This window comes from Leptonotus elevatus, chromosome 6 (assembly GCF_054856555.1).
Source record: "Leptonotus elevatus isolate MCC_2025b chromosome 6, RoL_Lele_1.0, whole genome shotgun sequence".
In the NCBI taxonomy this organism is placed as follows: domain Eukaryota; kingdom Metazoa; phylum Chordata; class Actinopteri; order Syngnathiformes; family Syngnathidae; genus Leptonotus; species Leptonotus elevatus.
Genome location: NC_141244.1, coordinates 9,305,219 through 9,328,455, shown reverse-complemented (window position 1 = coordinate 9,328,455; position 23,237 = coordinate 9,305,219). Strand labels below are relative to the sequence as shown.

At 39.1% G+C, this 23,237-nt stretch overlaps 1 protein-coding gene across 3 annotated transcripts in view; it reads right to left on the bottom strand.

Moving 5' to 3' along the window:
* The window catches only part of cep192 (centrosomal protein 192), a 32,527-nt gene extending 12,423 nt beyond the window's left edge, over positions 1 to 20,104 (bottom strand). Inside the window, exons 1-35 of one of the 3 annotated variants that reach the window (XM_086078979.1) lie at positions 19,897 to 20,104; positions 19,194 to 19,436; positions 18,744 to 18,830; positions 18,398 to 18,555; positions 18,119 to 18,180; positions 17,759 to 17,900; positions 17,009 to 17,127; positions 16,787 to 16,876; positions 16,552 to 16,704; positions 16,279 to 16,429; positions 15,135 to 15,346; positions 14,709 to 14,831; positions 14,009 to 14,158; positions 12,853 to 13,039; positions 12,552 to 12,701; positions 12,335 to 12,399; positions 11,591 to 11,812; positions 11,209 to 11,350; positions 10,662 to 10,744; positions 10,146 to 10,433; positions 7,338 to 8,181; positions 7,115 to 7,223; positions 5,628 to 5,775; positions 4,865 to 5,540; positions 3,648 to 3,845; positions 3,412 to 3,560; positions 2,943 to 3,173; positions 2,696 to 2,821; positions 2,446 to 2,583; positions 2,186 to 2,249; positions 1,613 to 1,752; positions 1,233 to 1,325; positions 879 to 997; positions 592 to 804; positions 334 to 424 (exon numbers count right to left, since the gene is read on the bottom strand). In XM_086078979.1, the coding sequence (XP_085935105.1) occupies positions 334 to 424; positions 592 to 804; positions 879 to 997; positions 1,233 to 1,325; positions 1,613 to 1,752; positions 2,186 to 2,249; positions 2,446 to 2,583; positions 2,696 to 2,821; positions 2,943 to 3,173; positions 3,412 to 3,560; positions 3,648 to 3,845; positions 4,865 to 5,540; positions 5,628 to 5,775; positions 7,115 to 7,223; positions 7,338 to 8,181; positions 10,146 to 10,433; positions 10,662 to 10,744; positions 11,209 to 11,350; positions 11,591 to 11,812; positions 12,335 to 12,399; positions 12,552 to 12,701; positions 12,853 to 13,039; positions 14,009 to 14,158; positions 14,709 to 14,831; positions 15,135 to 15,346; positions 16,279 to 16,429; positions 16,552 to 16,704; positions 16,787 to 16,876; positions 17,009 to 17,127; positions 17,759 to 17,900; positions 18,119 to 18,180; positions 18,398 to 18,555; positions 18,744 to 18,830; positions 19,194 to 19,366 (6,096 nt within the window). In that variant the 5' untranslated portion in view covers positions 19,367 to 19,436; positions 19,897 to 20,104. The remainder of the gene's footprint in view (positions 1 to 333; positions 425 to 591; positions 805 to 878; positions 998 to 1,232; positions 1,326 to 1,612; positions 1,753 to 2,185; positions 2,250 to 2,445; positions 2,584 to 2,695; positions 2,822 to 2,942; positions 3,174 to 3,411; positions 3,561 to 3,647; positions 3,846 to 4,864; positions 5,541 to 5,627; positions 5,776 to 7,114; positions 7,224 to 7,337; positions 8,182 to 10,145; positions 10,434 to 10,661; positions 10,745 to 11,208; positions 11,351 to 11,590; positions 11,813 to 12,334; positions 12,400 to 12,551; positions 12,702 to 12,852; positions 13,040 to 14,008; positions 14,159 to 14,708; positions 14,832 to 15,134; positions 15,347 to 16,278; positions 16,430 to 16,551; positions 16,705 to 16,786; positions 16,877 to 17,008; positions 17,128 to 17,758; positions 17,901 to 18,118; positions 18,181 to 18,397; positions 18,556 to 18,743; positions 18,831 to 19,193; positions 19,437 to 19,896) is intronic. The other 2 variants (XM_086078982.1, XM_086078981.1) reach the window with 2 other exon arrangements.
* Positions 20,105 to 23,237: the final 3,133 nt, after the last annotated feature.

Here is a 23,237-nt window from a genome sequence, read left to right as displayed (position 1 = left end):
AGAGGCTGCATCAAAACCTTCAGTATGCTCTAGCATAAACATAAATCACGTATAAATATATCTTTGGGAAACTTAAAACATGTAAAATAGCAAATGAGCAAATGAATTAAGCAGGACTATGGAGTGCATCAAATGGTAATATGTGTAACCAGAATAAGGATAAAGCTATATAAAAAATATATAATAAAATAAAAAATGACTGCATACTGTATGATAAAGTCCGGGTGAATATTGAAATGATAAACTTTGCAAACACTGCAATTTCAAACAAGATACTGTAGAAAAAGGAAAAATATTACAATACAGTATTCACAACAATTGCTGTCAATTTACCTGAAAACAGTCCTGGTCTTGACCACGAATAAGTAACCGAAGATGCTGAGTGGTATTGGATGAATTGTTTCTCAGAACCAGTTTCTGCTGACTGAAAAATAAGTTTTTAATTTATTATCATCATTAAATTTTGGTTACACTTAGTTTTCACATATTTGTTAATAAAAAAAGGTTTTAATTTATTATCATTATTAAACTATGGTTACACTTGGTCTTCACATATTTGTAAATACAACAAAAACCTGTAAAGTTTCTTACACCGCTCGCCCCAAGGTGACACCACCCCAGGCCACAAACTGCTTGTTGGAGAGAATTGGTGGAACATCACTGTCCAGGCAAAAACCAAGGAGAGGAGCAGCAGAGGCAACAGGTTTGCCAGATTCTTCAGAGACAATCTCTCCTTTCAATTTTACTTCATACTGGGGGCCTGATGGTAGCACCAAGATAATGAGAAGGCTGTAACAGAAGAACCTAATAATGAGGATTACAAACACCTGTTTTAATCATTTTGTAAAAATAGCAGCTGTGTGTAATCATTTGTATACCTCGCTTTGTATTTCTCGGCACCACATGATTTAAATGAGACCACAATGCCTTGCTCCTCTCCCACTGTGAGGAACAGTTCATTGGGTGTCACTGAGAAACCGTCTTCATCATTATTGCACTATTGAAAAGAGCAAGACAAGAGAGATATAAAGGACACATATAAAGCCAAAAGAAGAACAGTGAAGCCATTAAAAAAAAAAAGAAAAAAAAAAAAGAGATAAGGAGCTTGGACGTGAGTAAACACCTATAAAACAGATAAGGAATACTTTCAAATTGAATTTCACACAAAACAAACAGCACAAGATGTCACAGCCTTATTGAAAGTTCTGCTTTAACTAAAAGATGAGATTTACCCAGAGTTTCATCCACACGTCAATGTTTCCTGCATTCTTTAATGGCAGTGTTGTTTCACAAGATTTACCCAGTGGAGCACGTAGGCAGACAGTCTGTAACAAAACACCAACACCATTGAGACTATTGCATCAGTAAAACCAAATTACACAAATTCCTAAAGAAAACCAACTGGCAACAGACTCTTATTTAGTGTGAATATATCCAACTGCCGTACTAATATTACCGGTCAATTAAAAGTCTGGCTCAAGTGAAAAGTAATTACTAGCGAGCTGTCATTGCTAGACACACACAAATTTACAAGTAAAATACAAACAAAATGCTCTTGTGATTTAAATGAACATCATTTGTCAGGAAATGGCCATTAACATGACTACAGTACCTGAAGATCTTTTGGTGCGTGAACCCTCGCAGTTCCAGACCTAGCTCTGATGGGAACGCTTTTAATCACATGACTCCCACTAGGAGAGTCGACTTCTATGTCCACACGAGCACTGTACTCTTCAGCCGGACCCAAGTCCCCTGATAAACATGCACAAATGTTGGAATTTTTGCCACAGCAGGGTTTTTCACTATTACTACTTGATCAGCTATATCCAGCCCGCTAGTTACCACGCTAAAGAAAGCGAGCCTCACTATTGGTCCAGCAGTATGCGGTTGTGGTGAAGGTTGAATCATGGCATGGCATGAGACAAATCTGCCCCTCAAACTAAATAATTCCACCATGGCAAAAAATATGATATACAGTATATAAATCTTGATCTTTTAAGGTATTTTGAGATTTAAGCATCCCACAGAAATGTTCGAAGACACCTGGAGTTGTTTCAAATTGTGGCAAAAAACTCTTATCTCCTTTAAATAATTGTTTGTTTGTTTTTTTAAATACATGAACATATTACATTGTCTTAAATAGAGTCATACAGTACAAGTTAAGAAATGAACCAAGACCAAATACCTGAAGACGTTATATACTTTTGCAGAGCCTTGAAGTGAACCCAAACCATAAAACACTCCGGATTCTAGGGAGGGAGACACAGTATGTAGGTGAGTTCGCTTTAGAGTACTGCTCTGTGAAATTGCTTAAAACTTTAACACTGTTTGTTCCTCACAATTCTAAATTAAAAGCTTTGGTTGATTGTCCTCAATTCACAAATATGAAAATTGCATCTACTGTAAAATGCTGACAAAGGTTAAAAAGATTTAAACAAGACGAACCTCTCCATAGTTAGCATGCATCACATGATTGACCACAGAAGGAGCCGGTAGTGGGGTCATGTGACTTGCTGGTTGTGCTGCCTCAGACGTTATGGAAACGTGCTGTGACAATGTGAAGCAACGCCATGCTGTAGCCTTCTGAAAGATTTTCAGGTAGAACGTGAGGAATCGCACGTTTCCACTGGAGGTGACTGTATCTCTGACGCGTGCATGTGCTAAAGCAATGGGTATTTATTGTGTGTTGACTTACGGCACTGATGACAAGTCGGATGGGCAGTGTGGCTCGGGTCACATTGACAACTTTCAGAAGAAGTGATTTGGAACTGCCTTCTGGCAGATCTCCAAAATCCAAACATCCAGATTTACCTACTTCAACCTAAAGAACAAAATTATGCATAATGTACAATTCGTCATGTTGAGGAGGATAGTTAATCTTGCTGCATTTACGTTTTGACAATATTTAAGATTAAATGGAGACTATTTTAGAGTTGGCTCACCTCTACTGAAGGATTCTCTGCAATGGCAACCAGCACCACCCTTCTGGCAAAAATACGGGCCTTGTCAGCCAGTTCTGTGTTGGCAGATGCAGGCCAAGAGCAAACACTGAGGATACACTGGTAGACACCAGCTTTTGGGGGGATGAATAACACTTTTTGTTCTTCTGTACTTTTGGGGCCAATTATTGTCTTGTTCTTAACGATCAGCCATTGGTAAGGCAAACTATCCACCTGCAGTGGTTGGGGTAGAAGACAATTAGACTATTGTATGAATCCTGTGTGCTATGTTATTTATATACAACATGTCAAATCAATCACAAAACAGTCAACACTAGTGTGACTTATCACATTAGTGTACAGTTTTGTGACATTGTATGAACATCTACGAGTAGTCCCCAATAAAGGTTAGCATTTCTGGACAGTTTCCAACATATTTCAAATTCAAATTGAGTGATCACTAAAAGACTACCTTTTCCCCATCAATAGCCAGACTTGTAACCGTTATTGACACTTGTTGCCATTTTTCAGAGGGGTTGAAGAGGCTTAAGGAGGTCTGTGAAGCAATTCCGACACAACAAGCATGTGGAAACTGCAGTTCCTCAGGCACCACCACTTGAACTGAAAAATAAATAAACACACATACAGTACATATATACAAATATGATCTCTCTTGTAGGCAAATCAAACTAAAAATCAACCTTTTACCTCTTAGCTCATCAAGACAAATTGCCATTGGTTCTCCACCATATTGGTTGTAGAGTTTTCCCAGCACACCCATGTCATGGTGGCTCTGAGTGGATCTAGGAAGGTGATGGGACCCAGCCGCAGTAGCTATCCCGAAAGGTTGTGCTGTGGGATGGATGTGCCTCACCGTTGACTCACCATTGGCCACATCTTTAATACCTAAATAAATAACATTAAAACAAAATAAAAGTAAAGAAAAGATAGTCTTAAACAAGAGTTGCAATGTAACAATGAAATCCATTATGGGCTCGACACACGAGACGCGATAAGCAGCCGCGACGGCGGCAGCAACATACGTCGCTCTCTTGTTACAACAGATTTGATTGTCTAATAAAATTGGAAGGAATCTAAACATTTTCCATTGTAAACACAAGCTTCAATACAGTATGTAATACAGTATAAAGATCCATCCATTTCCTATTATTATTATTATTATTATTATTATTAACTGTTACAAAAACAGTAAAGAAAACTTACCGGACAAATTAACCCTGTACAAACAAGTGACTTTCGCTTTGTCGCTCTGCTTCCATAGGAAATGAATTGAGAGCGAGCGACGTCGCCTCCTGTGTGCAGAGCCCTTTAGGCTAGCCAACAATGTTTATTTTTCGACTGCCAAATATATTGGGCTTCTGGTCATTTTGAGCTGCTGAGTCTAAAGAGGCATCAATTTCTTTTAATTGGCTCTAGTTTATGAAATGTAAATTTTTGACAATTGATTGATAATGAATGTGCTTTGAAAGTTTACGAAATGTGCGTTGATCGTTTCTAAAAGGTAATGTTTGTGCTTTGATGTCACCTGTTTTTGCATTTCTTTACTGGTAATATTGCCTAATTTTCAGAATTTTTACTCGATTTTCACATGAAACGTGATTTGCATGTAGAAGTCTCTCTGCGATAACGATTGCCGTCTTTCACGACATTGCATCAAAAATAAAAGTATAGTATTATTGTATAGAAATGCTTGCCTCATGACAGTTGTAGCATAAAGAGAATATGTGAATGTCATAACTTGCATATTAGCACTATATGGAATATCTAAAAAATTTCAAATTCAGTGACATCAAAATAGCCTACAACCATTGAAACTTTCTTGGCACCAAAATGTGCGTTGACTAGTGTTATTTCAGACCAATACTTTTTTTTAATTAAAAATAAATAATAAATTTAAAACATACCTGAAGAAGACACACTGTAGAGTCCGGTTCCTGTTGCTCCAACATGATAGACCCCGGGATTCAATTGAGCATCAGGTCCTAAATACTGCCGATTTAATTGGGAGTTAACGAGGGAGCTTGCCAAGAAGGGCTGCAAATCTCCTTGGTGGGGATAGTCAATCAAGCCAGGATACGGAGGCTTAAAGTTCATGGGATCATAGTGTAGTCCCTCTGATGAGTAGGCCTGAGGTAAACTAAGCCCACCAGGAAATAATGATGGGACAAAGCTGGCAGCTACCCACTTTCCAGATGTCTGAGAAGCTGCCGTGGTGCCAGTCTGTGGAATGTGTGAATTACTGATATAGCCTGAGTCTACCTTTGTGAGCTGCTTTACATTGGACTCAGATAGGTTTGTGGAGTTCTTGTGATTTGCTGAAAGCCCAACAGTTTTATCAGCAGGACAGCTATAGCTACATTCACTCTGGCTGCGAGTGTAGGTAAGGCTACCGCATGAGGTCTCTGGATTTTTACACTGCTGTGCTGGTAGCTGTTCCAGACTTTTGGAGTGCTTCGGCTGCACTTCTTCAAGGCTTTTGGAATGGCTACTTATTTTCTCATTTGACTGTGGCTCTTGTTCCACAGGTGGAGTTGGGCTAAATCTGATGATTGTGGTACTAAGTGCCATGGAACAATCACTCTGGGGGGGAAATCAACATAGAAAATGTTAGCATATAACATGTTTAAATTGGTATAATCACTATATATACGCTAATTACTATGATACCTTTTGCCTTCCAGGTGTCGGTACAACAGTGGCATCATTCATTGAGATGTATGTGAGCCTGCTGAGGCTGGGGCTGGAGCAGTTAGATTGAGGAGAGAGGTCATGATCTGTATGTTTGCCTGCCAAATTGCCACTGACTGACACATCACTGCAAAGGAAACAATAAAATAAAGAAAATGACAAAGCAAACAACAAAACATCCATTGATAGATTAGAAGTATGGGGAATATTACATCACAGTCTAGATAAATTACAGTATTAACAATGGCAATAATAGACACTAACATAGTAACAAGAGGATAGGTAAAATTCTGGCTTCTGATTCTATCTAAGCCAGTGGTTCTTAACCTGGGTTAGATCAAACTCCAAGGGTTTGGTGAGTCAATCTCAAGGATTCAGCAGAGATCAAGACACACACCTGACTCAAATTATTTGTGAGGATATGTCCCGCTTAGCCATCATCGGCTGCAGGTGACCACGCTACAGTGCTTGGCCTAGCTGTAATGCAGGGAAGTTGGTGCGCTCAGTAGTCGACATCATGTGATTTCTTTATTACTGTAATCCCTTCATGCTAACTATGTTGAGCAAAAAAAGAAAGTGGTCGGACGAATATGTGCAATATAAATTCACATGTATAACGGAACGTTATGGTGTGCCACAGGGTTCAATTCCGGGGCCTCTGCTGTTTTCAGTGTATCTGCTGTCCCTGGTAACCTGGCAAGAACCATATTGATAATTGTGATTCACTCAAGGGAGTTCTCCACAATATCAATCAGGGACTGCTCCACTGTGATTTGTTTGGAAAAGGCGGGACATTCTGTACAATACTTTGAGCATCATGCTAGGTTTGTTTGTTTTGTCACAGCTGCATATCCGGCCCCCAAACAAAATTTTGCTTTGTGATTGGTCAAAACCACCAGTGGTTCCAATTGGTGAAATTCAGCAGACTCGGTACAAGACTCGGGAATTTGTGAACTCACAAATACCGCGAGAATTCAGCTTGCAGAGAGGGTTCCATCTATAAAAAAAACAAAACTGCGGCTGTATTTAAAATGCTCTATTTATAGAGTTGAGTTGATTGATAGGAGACAGTGCAGCTATCACACTGAAAACTGAAGGAACACTTCCTTAAGCTGCATGGAGATGGGGAATACAAGAATGCAATGCTTTTTTAATTCAAAGTGAAGCAATCCTAATTCGGTAAAAAGGTTACTCTCCCTGTTCATTGTCTTCACCAGTAAACCCTATTATACCAGTCTTGAATTTGAGAGAGAAAAAAATTATTTTTTTTTTCAATAAAGAAGGGTTCGGTGAATGTGCCTAGGAGACAGTTGGGGTTCAGTATCTCCAACAAGGTTAAGAGCAACTGATCTAAACATCTGCATTTAAGTGGATAAATATTAAAGAGTGAAATTGTCATTTAAATAAATCCTTAAATGATTTATAATCATGTCATACTTATGCATGCTTTTGAATTGAAACCGTACCTATTAGCTTTTGGTGGGGAGGTCTGACTGGGAGAGGAGTGAGTTAGAGGGGAAGTGGAGGGCCTGAAGTTACACTGTGTCTCCTCTACACAGGGTTCGGTTGGCAGCTCTGTAAACAAATTAATGTCACTGATTTAGTAAATTTACAATACTCTTGTTTATACTTAATGGAGAACTCACTAACAAAGAAACCATCCCTATTTATACACAAATTTTTACTCACCGAATTCACAGTCGCCTGGGGACTGAGGATTTTGGAGGGAAACGCAAACTTGTTTTTCCACAGAGCAATGAGACTGAGGAGCAGCCATGAGAATTTTGGCTGTGGTTTCCTTGCTCAGAGATTTATTCTGTCTATCACCCTGCTGCTGGACAATGCTACTCGTCCGCCGTGTTGGAGCAGAGGAACCTTTAAAACAGGGAATATGTGACTGGTGTTTGTTCCTCCCCGTGGAGGAAGTGGCCTTATGACTGCTCTGATATGTCTCTGAGGAGCACCCAGCATGTGATACTTGTGGATTTAACTCTTCAGGTTTAGCTCCATATTCTGATGATGTTTTTGCTGAGAAACTACTAGTCTTTGCAGTTTGACACACAGTGTTGTCACATGCAGCATTATTCTTTGCAGGGCCAGTGTGCGCGGAAGATTTCCTAGAGTCCAAAATGCACGCAGAGCTGATTGATGAATGAGGACGAGGAATGGAGCTTCTTTTTAGAGCACCCTTGTCACCACAAGAGAATGTATTTGTGTTTGATATTTTGGAAGAGCTAGTCTTTAATGTTGGCTCTTCTCTTGTGACTTTCTCCTCTTTTCTTGACGCCGTTTCATTGTCCACTTGTTTAGCTGAACTTTGTTCTTCAGTATATCCAGGCTGGTTCCTTTGAGATTGGCTGATATTGTCGGCCCAGGCAGTGAGGTCAAAGGTATGATGTGCTATTGATGGGTCAGTGCAGCCAGACATGTCATTCTTTAAGTATTTCTCAATGTCGAAGCCACCCTGGTCTTCAACAAAGGTACTTCTTTGTAGTGCGACCGACAAGCCATTCTGAGCGTCAACAGGGTTGCGCTAATAGATAGGGGGGAAGAAAAACAGTTATATTTTTGCAAAAAATATACCAAATTGCTATTTGTCTTCATTTTAATCCTTTCCCTTGTTGGTTTACAAGCAGCTATTAAAGTTCACATACCATATAATTATCAATCAAACCACAACAATATCAGTGGTGTAGTCCAGGGTAGGCTATACGTGGCTTTACCCACTTCTTTTTCATTCAGCATTGCGTATACGTATACCCACTTCTAATCCCCCCTGATGCGCACCGTTCAGTAATATACTGTATGTGAGCCAGATGACCCATTTTTTACTCAATGATGGTGAAGCCATCTGCCTCTAATTGGCTGGTACTCGCTGCCTTTGCTGATTAGATTAGCTAACTTTAGGCATGAGGAGTGATGAGCCAATCGAAGGCAGATTAGGGTGGCTCTTACCGAAGATAATAATCCTTCACATAAGGTCCCGAGCTGTGACTGCAGCCCAAAGTTTTAGCTCAATGGAAGTGTTTGTGCTCATACATCGGAGACTTTCTTGTGGCGTGGCTTCAATCCCTGGGTGGGCGCCTTCGGTTACACACTAACCTACGTGATCTAGTTTAGCTAGTCTGGTAGTAGATTTTAAAGTGAGTTACTATACAAAAATAGGGACAAAAGATTCAGCCTAAATCAAAATTGAGGTCAAATGAGACTAGCGATTAGACAAAACAGTATTCAAAAATGGATGGTCATGAATTTTAAGTAAAATATAATATAAAACCAACTTTAAAAGGTGGGGTCTTAAGTTTTCACTCAAACGCTTCATAAACACTGGATGTATACACATGATGAAATCCTTCTCAATAAACACAACTGGGCTTCTGTTAATGTGTGGTGGTGATTTTGTCATCAACCACCACCATCCCGAGCCTGTATTTTGCCATTTTGTTGTGTTTTGCCATAAGAGGGACGTTTCTAGGTGGAAAGTCAATGTTTACCCCTCCAGCCAATCACAGAGGAGGGGGGTGGGGGGCGTGTCGCTGAAGGCAGGCGCAACGTTGACGAGAAGAGGGGGTTGAGCCCGTTTTGAATAGTTTATTTACAAACAGAAACAGTCAAAACTTAAGGCCCCACCTTTAAGTTGCACTGTGGAGTTTAAAATGTTAAAGCTTTTTTTAAATAATACATGCACCACCAATGCCCAGATGAGTATGAAGAGTGCTGACTTTTTAAAAGTGCTTTCAAGGATGTGCACTTCGAGTGTTTGTAGCATGTAGCCGCTGAGCTATGGACTCTTTGGATTCATCGTTTTAGCTCCACCAAGCTCACCGCGCAATTTGAAAATAGCCGAGAGCCGCAAGAGGACATCAGTCTATGAAGAGACTGATGAAGAAGATGATGATGAAGAAGAGCTCACACGTTAGCGACATTTGAGAGTAATTTCAGCAAGCTGGAGAGCTGGTAGGATGGTCTTCCGCATGCGCATTTTTTTAAAAACATTACAGACGTTTGGCTTCTACTTTTCGAGAAAATCATTGAATACACCTTTAACTGTGACTTCACCTATCAGCTTGTATCTTCCTTTCAGTTTCTTGTGGGTGGGGAAGGGTGGAGGGTGACGTCATGCTCGTCCCCGCGGACGTGTACGTAGTTTTGTGTTACAGAGTGTACGACACAATTGGGATGGAAATTGAAAAATAACAAAAAACAAGAAGAGGTCGGCTTTGAGCACTGCCCAAACTCCAGCTCAGACTCCACGAAAACTGAAAATAACCGAAGAGTTTGAGCACACGTAGTCGCATGTGCATCATCATCATGCACAAGCTTGACACAGAGGCAGCAGTTACGCTTTAGGCCAGAGGTGGCAGTCACGAGTAAAAATGTGACAACCTCCACAATGCACTTTTACGCTATGATACAATGTGAAAAAATCCACTCAAATAGTATTGTAAAATTTTCCACAATAAAAAAATGAACAAATTGAATACCAAAAAAACTTACATGTTCATCTGGACAAGGTTTCACTATGGATTTACCAGGTCCCGTAGGCTCAGAGGACTCTGTCCGATTCTTCGCCCTACTTTTCTTGGACAGCTCCATGATCATGGCAGCCAGCTGCGATGGGTCAGTCGTGATGGAAGCATCAGCAATGGCTGATGCAATTGTGCTGATACTCAGCATAAGATTGCTACTGTTATTTTGGGGTGACACGAAGCTCTGAGTCCGCATATTTGGCACAGAATCAGGCCCCTCATTGCAGTCAAGCGGCGTTTCAGTGGCTATATGGCCCTAAAAATAAGTAAATTATATGATGATTGATGATTATGTCAACCCATTAAACTACCAATAGCCAATGATTAATGGAATATACAGTACAGTAAAGTCATATTTGGAAAGTAACGGCTCATTTGCAGATTTTGATATGGTCCCGTCTGCATGGAATTAACCAACTAGCTACACAAGGGTGTTTACTCCCACAAACATTGAAATATAAAATCTCAACAAATTGATTTTTACCTTCTGTTCACACAGGCCAGGCTCTGTGTTTCCTTTTGGTGACATCCTTTCACCAGATACCTCATTTGTTTTGTCCAGATCATCTATAAACATCATTGATATGAATCAGGAAATATTGTCTATAAAGATCATTGATATGAATCAGGAAATATTGTAGCGTCCAACGATGTAAAGACCAGTGTTTCCCACACCATGTTAATTCTTGGGTGGGCCACCTAAGTAAACTCGCAACCACCCAAGAAGTTTTCAAGAAAATGTATTTAAAATACATTTGCAAAAATATATATATATACGTGTTGCGACCAGATATACCGCATGTAATGTCAGTTCGCCGTCACTTTGTGTAACATGAGGCTAGAGGAGACATAGTAACAGGACTGAGACCCACCCCCCAACCCCGCTCGCCGGTGTCCACCCACCCAAGTACATTTTAAATTTGTGGGAAACTGAAGACTGTCAATCTTATGGACCTTAATGCTTGTGAAAGGAAGTATACTCAATTAAATACTAATATATATATATATATATTCCAATACAGTGGACTTACCAGGCTCTAGTGTTTTATCTCTTTCGCTGACTTCCACTGAGTCATTGTGAGGAGAGTTCTCTTCAATTGTGAAGTCAGAGGGGTGAATTAGTGCAAATGGTTCCCTCTTTTCTGGAGAGGTTATATTATATCCAAAGGATGGCTGCAGTGTTGAGGAAATATGAGTTACATTTCATCACATGAAAAAGACAAATATGAAAGTGACAAATCAAATGTGGTTGCTATCCGTAATGACAGTATTGTTTCACACTAGCCACTTGTAAGTAGCATATAACAGAATTCATATTCTCTTCACAGTGGCCACAATAGCTTGATAAAACTTCATGTGACTTGGTCAAAAATGAAGTTAATTAAACAATGACAGTATTATTGTATCACTGACCCGTTTAATCCCGTCCATGCTATTGCCACTGCCGAGGCAGCCCAGGGCTTCAGAACGCTGCTGAAAAAACTGCCCTAATGAGAGTCGCAAGTAGCTTTGGTCCCCTGGATTAAACTCGGGGGAAACTTGAGAAGCCCTCATCAAGATGTAGCTGCTAGTACCAGCTTTCCAAGAGGAGTCATTTTGACAGGCACTGTTGTTGCTAGCTACAATCTGCTCCTCCTGCAATTTCAAATAAAACAGCAATAACATTGATTAACAATGATTCGGTGGTGTCATATGCGTTGCAACAATAAGATTTTAACACCAAGCTAAGGTACCTCAGTAAGAACTGTCCTGTCGATTAAAGGCTAAAAAGCCACCCACACACAAAAAAATAAGAATTTCTATTTCATTGCGGCCCACATTAAAGAAATGTTGGCAGCATATTTCTCTTACTTTGGAAACCACACGGAAGTGGTTTGGAAACTTGCCCTCACGATAATGTTTCTTTGAGACATATATGTAGAAACAGTGCTAAGTCTATGCGAAGAAAGAATTTTAAATCATTTGGAAATTGCAACTGGTAGAGCAATTCAAAAAATAACATTTCTGGTTCTTGCAGTGACACAGAAAAACAAAAACTGAGTTAAGATTTATAACTGTAAAGCCAGACAATAAACCTCTATAAAAGAGCTTGACACTGTTAAAACCCCCATTGCATTACAGGGACTACAATGACCATCACATTTCTGTTACCTATACCTGCATAAATCGGTGCTCCTTATCAAATTCCGCTTGATCTTTGACTATCTTTTTTAATGCATTGCCTGCAACAAAACAAAACCAAACGAGACATGAGTATGGAAAAAATACTGCATAATCTCATATGACATAATTGACATCACAGCATAAACAAACCGTTCAGTCAGTGACTACAACACACATGACCAGTATGTAATCCTGTGAATTTGGTACATACCAGCGGAAACAAAGTCCTCCGTTTGAAATTGCTCATTATTTTGTGATGTCTTCACATCAACTTCCTTCTCAAAGGAGGTGTAATAAGCCAGATCTGTTACCCACTGTCCTTCTTCATTCTTGTACACCACACTATGAGTGGCATTGGCACCTAAAAATACAATCAATCTTCATACTGTACAATCTACAGCAGACTATGTATTTATAAAATAATTTTTTTAAAGGTATCTAATTAGGTGAGCCTCATAGTATACTTTATAAAATGACAATAAATGATTTCCAGCACATTCGTAAACACCAACCTTGAAATTCCGAGTTGTCTGGACAGTTCTTCCAGTCATTTGCTTGCTCCTCCTGGAAGCTCTGACAAAAATATTTTGGCTCCAGGGAGGTAGAAAGATAATCATTATCTTCCTCACTGGTAACATCTGAGGACTCAACTTCAGAAGTGTTCGCACGCGGCCCTCTTAAATTCGCTGAACGCAGCACCTAAATTGAGATTTTTTGTATTAACTAATCTGTCACACTAACATTTGATCACCATAACACATTCTACTTTATATTCTGATGTGCACTAATAGTCAAAAGTTCGGACAGTTTCAAGTTTTAAGTTTCAAGCTCGACAAGCAAGCTGATCACACATTCCCATACTACTAATCAGGGATGGAAAATTCATTATTCAAAGAGGCCATGCGAGTAACGAACAGCCATCGAAGGCCACAACAACATTCTAATTTAATTATGTGAAATATGAATTTAATAATTTTATAAAAGTTAATTTTATTCTTGTAATAAGCAGCCACGACCCATGGTTTATGTTGTTGTAATTAGGAAAGAAAATTTGAAAATAGAAAATGGTGGAGGGGGGAAAAAAAGCCACATTCAAATTCTACACACTAACATTAAATGAGTAGTTAAGCAACATTTACCCATCAAAAAATGTCCACAATGTGTATATTTTTTCTTCTATATTTTTTTAAGTGTGATGACATTATGAGCACAAACTACCATTAGCTGATCGTAGGACTCCCAAATCATTACAGGAAGGGCAAATTCCTCTTCCTTAGACCGTGCAGGAAATAAGATTGTTGCTAACATAAGGACCACAGGTAGCATTGGTGCTATTATTATTATTTATTTAATTAGGTGTTTGAATGGTCAGAGAAGTCACTAAATACAGTAAGAATATCTTAAAGTTGGCAACACTGAAGACAAATCGTTGCTTTAAGGTCAGGGGGAGTACCAAAAAGCCACCTCTGGTGCTCATTTGAGAACCACACCAAAATTGATATATGCACCCGTTTATATTTATAGGTCGCCACTTACTTTTACGTTTTCTAAATAGGTCAAATCTAACTTCAGACAACTGTTGTATAAACGTAATCGTTTATATCCAGAAAATGACCAAAAATACAAACAATCTTAAATCAATGTTCTAATATATTTGGACCTTGTTACCTTTGAGTCGTGGAAGTTGTCCTGGGTAACTTGAAGTTGGGAAAAAGAGGACTTTGCCAGCAAGGATCTCTTAGGTCCAGCTTCCCTTTTCACATAAGTGGAGTCAGATTGATCAGTTGTCGTCCCAGACTCGGTGTTTTCCATGGCATCCTGGCATTCATATTATTGTTAGCCTCGATGGTTTTGAAGAAAAAAAATCATCCAGTCTTAGCTACCCAGTTGTACAATACAGTTTTCTTGGTCAAGACAAAAGATCATCGTGCTCATCATTGCCACCTTCTGTAAGCGATACCAAGAGCCTATCACATATTCGCTGGTTCTATTTCCTTACATTCATTTTATTTTCCTTACGTACTAAATACAGACCAGGAACTGACAGCAGTAACAACTGGTACAGTCAGTGGTAATCACATTTATGTAAAATTATTATATTGGAAGTAGTGGTGCTCCGACTGATTGCGATTGGCTATTTTTCATGGTAAATTACATTTTTTGGCACGTCGATCAATGCCTTTCACTGCTGATAACAGTTGGTTTTACTCATGGATAATCGATATCGGAATTGGCAGCATAAAACCCTGATGGGAACAGCTTTAATTCACAGTATTACAATTTTTTCTTATGACGAATTTCCCCTAGTAAAACTAGTTTTACTGTATTTCAGTTTGAATAATCTAGCATTCACACTTCTATTACTAACCAGTGCTTCCTGTCTGTCCATAACCATGGACCAGTTTACAGGAGAGAGTCGCTGATTTCCCTCCGATGAAGTTTTAGAGGCGCTGGCTTCACCGTTTCCAACAGGACCCACACGGTCACCCATCTGTTGTCACAAAAAAAATACAGTACTATAAATCTTGGGTTGGTGAGGTATGTTTTTTTTTCTTTTTCATCAACTAAAATATGAAACTAACTAGAATGATTTTACTGATTAGTATGTGTATTGTGTTTGCTAAGCAAAGGAAGTCAGAATTTCTACAGATACTGCTCTAAAAGACAAAACAAATCTTTGATAGGTTGAGCTGGATCGGCTGAAATTATGCAGATTTTACAGATAAATACAGCGGACCACGGCTAATCGGTCTTGTTGCATCAAAGAGGCAATAATTACAAATTGCACACTTACCTCTGCATGTGTGCTAAAGTTGCTGCTTTCATGTCCTGTGGGATTGCTGGACGCTCCATCTTCACCAACAGCACTGCTACCCACAATTCCCAGCCCACGCAGTATATCATAGGTGGTTGGAACATTTGTTGTTGGAAAAGGGATTGTTGAAACTCCCCCATCATTTCCACTTTCTTCACTCCCACTGCTCCCATCCCCACCTCCTCCATCCCCTGGTTTAGACAAAACAAAAATCATCATCATCATCAGAAAGGTTCGCTATCTGTGCAAAGTAAATGAGCTTCATGTGCAGTGTAACATAATATTACAAAATTATTACATTAAGCCGTGGCCAAGTGGTTTTAGTGCATGTTTGTTGAAAGCTTGAATTTGGAGTAAAAAACGTCTGTGTAGTGCCATCTTCAGGTCAAACATTGGAATAAAAAATGTGGCTGTTTTTCCTCTCTTTGGACGAGCATGTACTAACCATGTCACTTCTGTAAGGCCTACGTAGTCGCTCCACTCTGCCACCCGATTTTCAGGTTAGTATTTATTAGCACAGCATTTGGTTAGTGTTTTTTAGCATAGCTTGCAGTAGTATAGAAATTATTTAGATGGTAGTTTTCACTGCTGCTGTCAATCACAGCCAGATCACGCCCGACCCTCTGCCCACTTGCAATTGTCCTCCAGGCAACTCCCCCTTTGAGGCCATTTTCAAATATTAGTGAGGGGTAGAGCAAGAGTCTGGTTGGGGGGGGGTGAGTTGCACTTTAACATTGGGGTACCAACAATTTTGTCCATGTGTATTTAAAACTGTGGATATGTACCATATATTGAAAAAATAATAATTAATTTAAAAAAAATCTCTCTAAATACATTGGTCCTAATGGATGAATCATTGACATGTGTTCCACTTACCCACTTCACACTTTTGAAGAATGTGGAATTCACCAATGAATGTTAAGAACACTCAACAGAATATCACACAATGAAGATCCATGACTGAGCAAAAATAATCATGAGTACTATAGGATTTGACTTATGTTGTGCAAGAACATAAAATAAAACTCCTAAAATCAAATTAGTGTCAATCTGATTTAATTTCAAAGTGGCCACATAATCGCTCTATCCCGTAAATTGTGCACGATTACACAACATAACTAACCTGTGACAGGAGGGTTAATAACTTGTCCCTCGGCAGATCGTCGGTGTTCAATCCCAGACATATATGGACCGCCAAGGCCAATTGACGACTCGTCATCAGAACTTCCTCCTTCTAAACCTGGCCTAAAACTTGGATGATTACTTTCACCAACCTGTAAAAGAACCCATACAGATATCATAAATTACCTTAAAAATAACAATGCATTATTTCAAAGTAGTTCTGCATCTGTGACGTTGTGAATGTCTTGATAAATATTTCTACTCTGTTTCTCACCAGCTGCCTGGAGATGCTTGGTAGTAGCTTGGTTCTAGTGGAACTGCTTGTCCGTTTGGCACACTCAAGCTCATCCTCAGTGTCCTCGTCACTGGCAGGACAGGAGTCCATACCCGTGGCAGCCAGACGAACAAAAGGCATCTGGAAGTTGTCCTAAAAAAAAAAAGGGGGCGAAAAGGTGTCATGTCAAAAATATACATTTTCAAGAGTCAAATGTGTATTCATTTACACTCACCTGATCATAGTCATCAATGATCTGGTGTTTGTGCTGTTCAGGTTCTATCGAACTTGAATTTATTTGGTCACCACGCATCTGAGGCAGCATCTAACAAAGACACCAATTAACAAATTGTGGCATCAATTGTGAAAGGAATATGGATATTGGGTAACCTTTACTTTCTACTGGTGTACGCTACAGTATAAAAATAGGACTGACAACCAAATGTTTCAATCTTACTGTGGTACTAGGAAGCTCTTGGCCCTCCACTGTGCCCCTTTGCATTGCAGAAGGCACCAGATTTTTGAAGTAGAGCTCCAACTCGTCGTCGGGCAAGTTGTTCAAATCAATTTCATCATCTGGGGATTATACACTCAATCAAAACCTTTATTTAACCAGAAAATTAAAAGCCCTCTGAGACAGAGGTGTCTTCTTCAAGGCTGATGTAGCCAAGAAGACAGAGATGGGGCAACTGGTACCAAGAAATTTGCGATTCCATTTCAATAGCTTAGCATTTAATTAGCACAGCTGGCCATCTTTACTACTCACTCTCCCTTCATGATAATGATACATACAAAAGTGAAAAATGTTCACTCCCATTAAGGCGACGATTCGTGACTGTAGACACCTGGTGCAAACTTTTGCCTCTGCATCATATTAGCCACATTAGCTTTGCAGCTCGTAGGTTAGCAGAGGCTGCTCCAGAGTGGAACAAGCATTCCGCAAAACAAAAGTGATGCGGGCATGACTTAAACATACTTCATTCAGAGTTTTTCCCCCCATTTTCTCTTGTGGCTGTCCATACATTTATGGCATTTCTGTGGCACCAAGCATTGCACACGAAATACAATCAATGTCAACGTCTTCTCTGACAGACAAACCACAGTCTTTCTAAACCTTTGGCCTAGACCGCTGATGCTTCCCCACAATTAATTTAAAATTCAGTAAATTTAATATCCACAAAGAGCAACACATATGCATTAGTCATACCTGTAATGTCACTGTCCATGCTGTTGACAGACATGAGCCTTTCATTTTCAATAAAACTGACATTGCTGCTACTGAAATGGTCACTGTTCACTGCTTCACTTGGCACATTCTTTTTCTCAGTCGTGGTTTGCAGGAATGGGACCTGTAGTACAATATTGGTAAAATTACTTTCTGTTACAGACTACAGTCCACAATCATCCACTTAACTCAATCAACTATGTCCATCAATTTGTGCAATGATGGCTTTAAATAAATTATTTAATTACCTCTTTTTTTATTTGAATTTAGATAGGAAATTAATAATTGCAATACAGTATAATAACACTAAACACTCCCCATTTTAGAGGGAAAAAAAACTACCTTTGTATCTGTACAATCCTTTTGTCCAAACTGAGCAAATGTTAGGAGGCCTGTTGAAAGATCTGACAAAGAAGGAACTCATCAAATCATGCCAATTTTGTGCAAAATATGGCTCTACTTGAACACAAGTATACATTTAATACAGCTTCCATTTGCTATTTCAAAAAAATAAATATTATTATCAATTATCACGTAAACATAGGTATGTCTTTCATGAATAACAAAGTGCAAATAACATTCAGGAATTAAGGGCAATTGGATAAACAGGAATGCACTTACCCGTCAAAAGATTTGTGTGCCTGCCTTGGACTGAGCCCATTTGAGTGGGAAGAAACCCCAGGAGTGAGCCATGGTTTCTAGATCCACTTTCATCCATGTTAATCTTAACCAGCATTTTGGATGCACAATGTGCCGCGATAAAGTCATCTGCATTTTCCCTAGATAAACATTAATATAATACTCAAATAATTCCATACATTCGATATAAAACAAATGTACACAATGACTCCAGCAACAGTAATAAATCGTTGCAGCAATGCAAAAATTAGAGCGCCGACTGGGAATAGCCATGCAAGTAGGAATAACATTTAACACGATATGTGAACTCGGTAACTCTTTTACTCACATGTCATCCTTGAAACTGAGGGCAAAGTGGGGCTGCTTGTCTACTTGCTGCTCGCTTTCGTCGAGGCATGAGGCGGCAACACCATCTCTGTAAAAGATGACAATAGGGTAACCTCAATAGCATTAAAATTAAGTTAAAGAGTGACTATTTATAATTAATAAAATGTATAATTAAACTGAGTAGGTAAATATAGACCATCTCAACACATCTCAGTATATTCCGAGAATAGGCAAAAGTAGGAGTAGCCTTAATAGAAAATCTTCATAAGAAAAAAAAATAGTAATACAGTATACATTCTTGCTCATTTCTACATGCGTCAGTAACAATACGTCCCACAACTTTGAAACCATGGTTTGTTTGGGATAATACACAAGCCTATACAGTACGATGATTCTTAAGGTAAAGCATCGTTACAAGTCACATCTGTCCAAAGCAGACGTGCGCTCCCACCTGTTCTCAGACTGAGGTCTAATTTTAGCCACTGTTGAAGCAGCCACAGGCAGTCCGGGGCCTGAATTCACTGTTATATTTCCCAGAGTAGCACGACCATTGGTGCTGTCCAAAGACTTGCCAAGGAAACTGGGAAAGGCTTCATCTTCTATTCTGTGAAAGCTTTCTGCCATTTATTTGAACAATTAAGGTCGTGGCCCAGTTTTACTTGAGGACTACTCAAATCATGAGCACTTGGAATACCTAGAAAACATGAAAGAGAGAAGGTTAATATTTAATAGGGAATAACCATCAATTTATTGTGCAAAGTAGTGTGGGTGAGTAATCATAGTAAACTTATCAAGAAGCAGGGTGTTGATATAACCAATCCGTTAAGTACTAAAAACCTATCAAAATGTGGCCTAATTAATTACATCTATTCGCATAACTCACTGATGTGCAATGTACCCCAAAAAAAGGCATTCAACTAGCAATTTAGGCAATGAGCTACCTTGGCTTCAACGCTAGCTCGTGGCTAAAAACAAATCAGATCACGTTTGTTGAGCTCACGAACTACATCTCTCAACAGGTTACCGGTAAATGGCGTTGGTTTACACAAAACTACTTATTACAAGAATGCTAAACTGAACTAGTACTTTCAACCCCTCAACATTAAACCATAACGTACAGTGTTAACAAGTAAACATTAGTTGGAGTCACTCACTTTAATTCAGTACCGTTCAACTGCGTACGAGACGAGGGCCCTCGAACCTCAATTTCTTGTTTGAATACTCAAGCAAGAGCGTGCGGCGTGAGCTACAACTTAAATACACTTTTTGCATACACTGTGCAGTTTGCAGCCTCCAAAACGACGCAGTTACACGAAACAAGACAAGTTTAAAAGCTGAACACAGCGTCTGAACTCCACAGGAAGCCCGCCAGAACGTCATCTCATGAGGGTGGGACTTAAGTTATTATCATCATTTGATTGGATAATCACCGGAAACGTACGAATTCATTATTTGACAAAAAAATGTGCCATTTACAGCAGAAACGACTTGAACCACTGATGACAGTCAGCCATTATTTATCAATCAGCTGTACTTAATCCTTGCTGATACACGACATAAAGTAACTAGCGTTACAGTATACTGTATCGTTTAGTTGAGCAAAACTACCATACATTCTTCTGGCAGAGTTTATTACATCATTTGTTCTACTAAACAGCTGCTTGCAACTGCAACACGATTCCAGTTACTGTAGCCAAGCATGAACGAAACGAAGTATCTTTTTTCTTAAAAACTTTTTTTTAAAGCAAAATGATCTGCACATGTGTGATCTGTTCTCCTCATGGGAGGGGTTAATGGTAAACAACAGAATTGCAGCATGATGTTGAATGCTATGTTTCTGCATTTTTCAGTTTCACATTTTCCAGTCATTTGAAACATAGCTCAGAGTATATATAAATTGTTGCATGTGTGAATGAAAGGTCCAGTCTTCAGTTTGATTTCTGACAACAAAAGTTACATAAACGCAATGCTTACTGTATATATTGCATCCTTCGTTAATTGTGGTTGAATACTAAGAAATGTCTAGCAATGATGCCATTACATGATGATTTGTGTTAAATGCTTGCATCACAACAAATTAATTGCATAGGCGATGACATCAGAGCAGTCTGAATGATAGTGAATGCTGTCATCTAACACGATATGAGTGACATCATTGTGGCATCATGGCCTCTGTAGAGATGACTAAAGCCTTCGCTGCCCCGCATCAATGTGTCTTCACCAGTCCCATTCTGTAACCATCTTCTTTTTTCTTTTTTTACATATCTAGTAGTCCTTTACTATTTCACTTCTTTAATTGCTGTACCTTAAAAGTAACCTTCTTTTTGTTGTTGTTGTTTTATTAATCATGCAAACAAAGGGGAGAAAAAACACACAAAATTAAGGATTATTAAATTACCTACATTGATGAATGTTTAGTTTAGTGAGCAGTGGCCATCTATTTAAATAAAATCTTTGCAGGACTTTACCACACTTATGTAGGATAGACCATACCAAGTAAAACAAAGTATTATTTTACTGTCTTGTGTGTGTATTTCACACAACAACACAAGAAATTGGTGAATTTAAATACAATCTAACACATCAACTGAGATGGACAGAATGCTCCATTCACATGCTCGCCCAGTCATTTGTTGCTCGGCACAGTTCACAGGGCTCAATCAAAACAAACACATCCTAGTTAAAAACTTTGTCATGTGTCATTCAGGCCCATTGTTAGACTAGAAAATAAGCATATGGGATAGACATCCACCAGGGACCTTTAGGGGTGAGATTATGATGTTTCTTGTATCAAACTGTGTGACTGTCATAATGTATGACTACTCTTTTTTAAATATAAATTGAGATAAATAGCACTGTCTGGTGGGAAAATAATAGTAATGTTATTATTAGCTGAAGGAAGCGGTTTTGCGCCCTTTATCTACCATGTATCCAGTTTTCACAAGAAAATTACATGGGAAGATCTTTTGAGAGAAAGCAGAAGCTTCAAGTGGGGCTCTCATATAAATCCAGTATGCTTCTACTTATTATAACCTCACAAACAAATGTTCAGTGGTGTCTAAATTTCCAGCATGAACTAACATGAGGTAAACAGTAAAAGATCAGCAGAACTGAAAATACGTACAGTTGGAATCACATCTAGAAAATATGACCAATTTTTTTTTACCAAAGAGGAACTGATCCACGTGGCACTGAAAGACACTGTATGACGTAGATAAAATCATTGGAACATCCCCTATTTTGAGGCCTGCAATATGAAACCTCAACCCCAACACAGTCCCTTTAGTGGTTATTTCAGAGTGAACAATTGAGAATTATGTGGGGAGAAGATGTTATGATCTGATAAAACCAAGGTTGAATTTTCCACTGATAATTCTAAAAACGAGCCTGGTGTGAAAAGACAGAATGAAATGTCTTGGCCTTGTTAGAGTAGACAATATTTGTATTCTACTCTTTGCGTGTTCAATTAACTGAATGGTGAGATTCCGGTGAAGAAGTCCCTTTGCAAAGGTATCAAAAGCTTTTGATGACAACAATTGAACTCACTCAAACAGTGGTCTGTTCAGATTGTGTGTCCTCTACTCCGGCACATCATTATTTATTGAAAAGTGGGTGAATACGAAAAGTCTCCTCCCATCAGCCCACAGTACATTTGTTTACAACTCAGTGAATACAAGAAAATCCCTCTCTCCTCCCTCAGCAAGTTCCCATAGGTATAAATCAGATTAGAGAAAAACAATAATAAATCAGCTTGTCTCTTCTGACCGAGACCGGTACCAGACTACACTCCCTTCAAGATAGCAAATGGAAGAAACCCGTTGCCCTTCTTCTGAGAGTGAGACAGATAAGAATACAATTCTATTCATTGAGCCATACTGCTATAACTAAATCCAAAACGGCTAAAATATAAATTGAAACTGAAAAACAATGTTAATAACTTAACAGCCTCAACCCCAGTGAGCACTTGTGGGATCACCTTGGTTGTTATGTTCATGCAATAGTGACAAACATAACCATGTTGGGTGACTTTTGACAAACGCTGCTTGAAAAATGGGATGCCATCCCACACCGTGCCTGTGTCCAAATTGACAAGAATGGGTCCTCCGAATCACGCACGGATTTACACATGAATGGACTGTCGGTCAAAGCGCTACGACAAGCAGCATTGACAATCCATTCTAATATAAGACCGTGCATACAGTCAAGTCGCGCCGGGAGTGACGTCATGCAGCCGACAAATTCGGCCATCGGAGGACCAAGCCTTGACAATTTGGACACAGGGAGTGTGTGGCCAGCATGAGGAGGAGGAGCCAGGCTGGCAGTGTCTGGTTTAAATTCAAATAAAGTTGCTCAAATTACCTTTAATAATGGTACTGTTATATTAATAATGAATGTCATTATGTGAAGATACTGATCACGATTTCACACAGTAATTAGGAAACAGATGAATATTAATATGCAACACTTTATTTCTATAAATGGTCACATTTCGCAA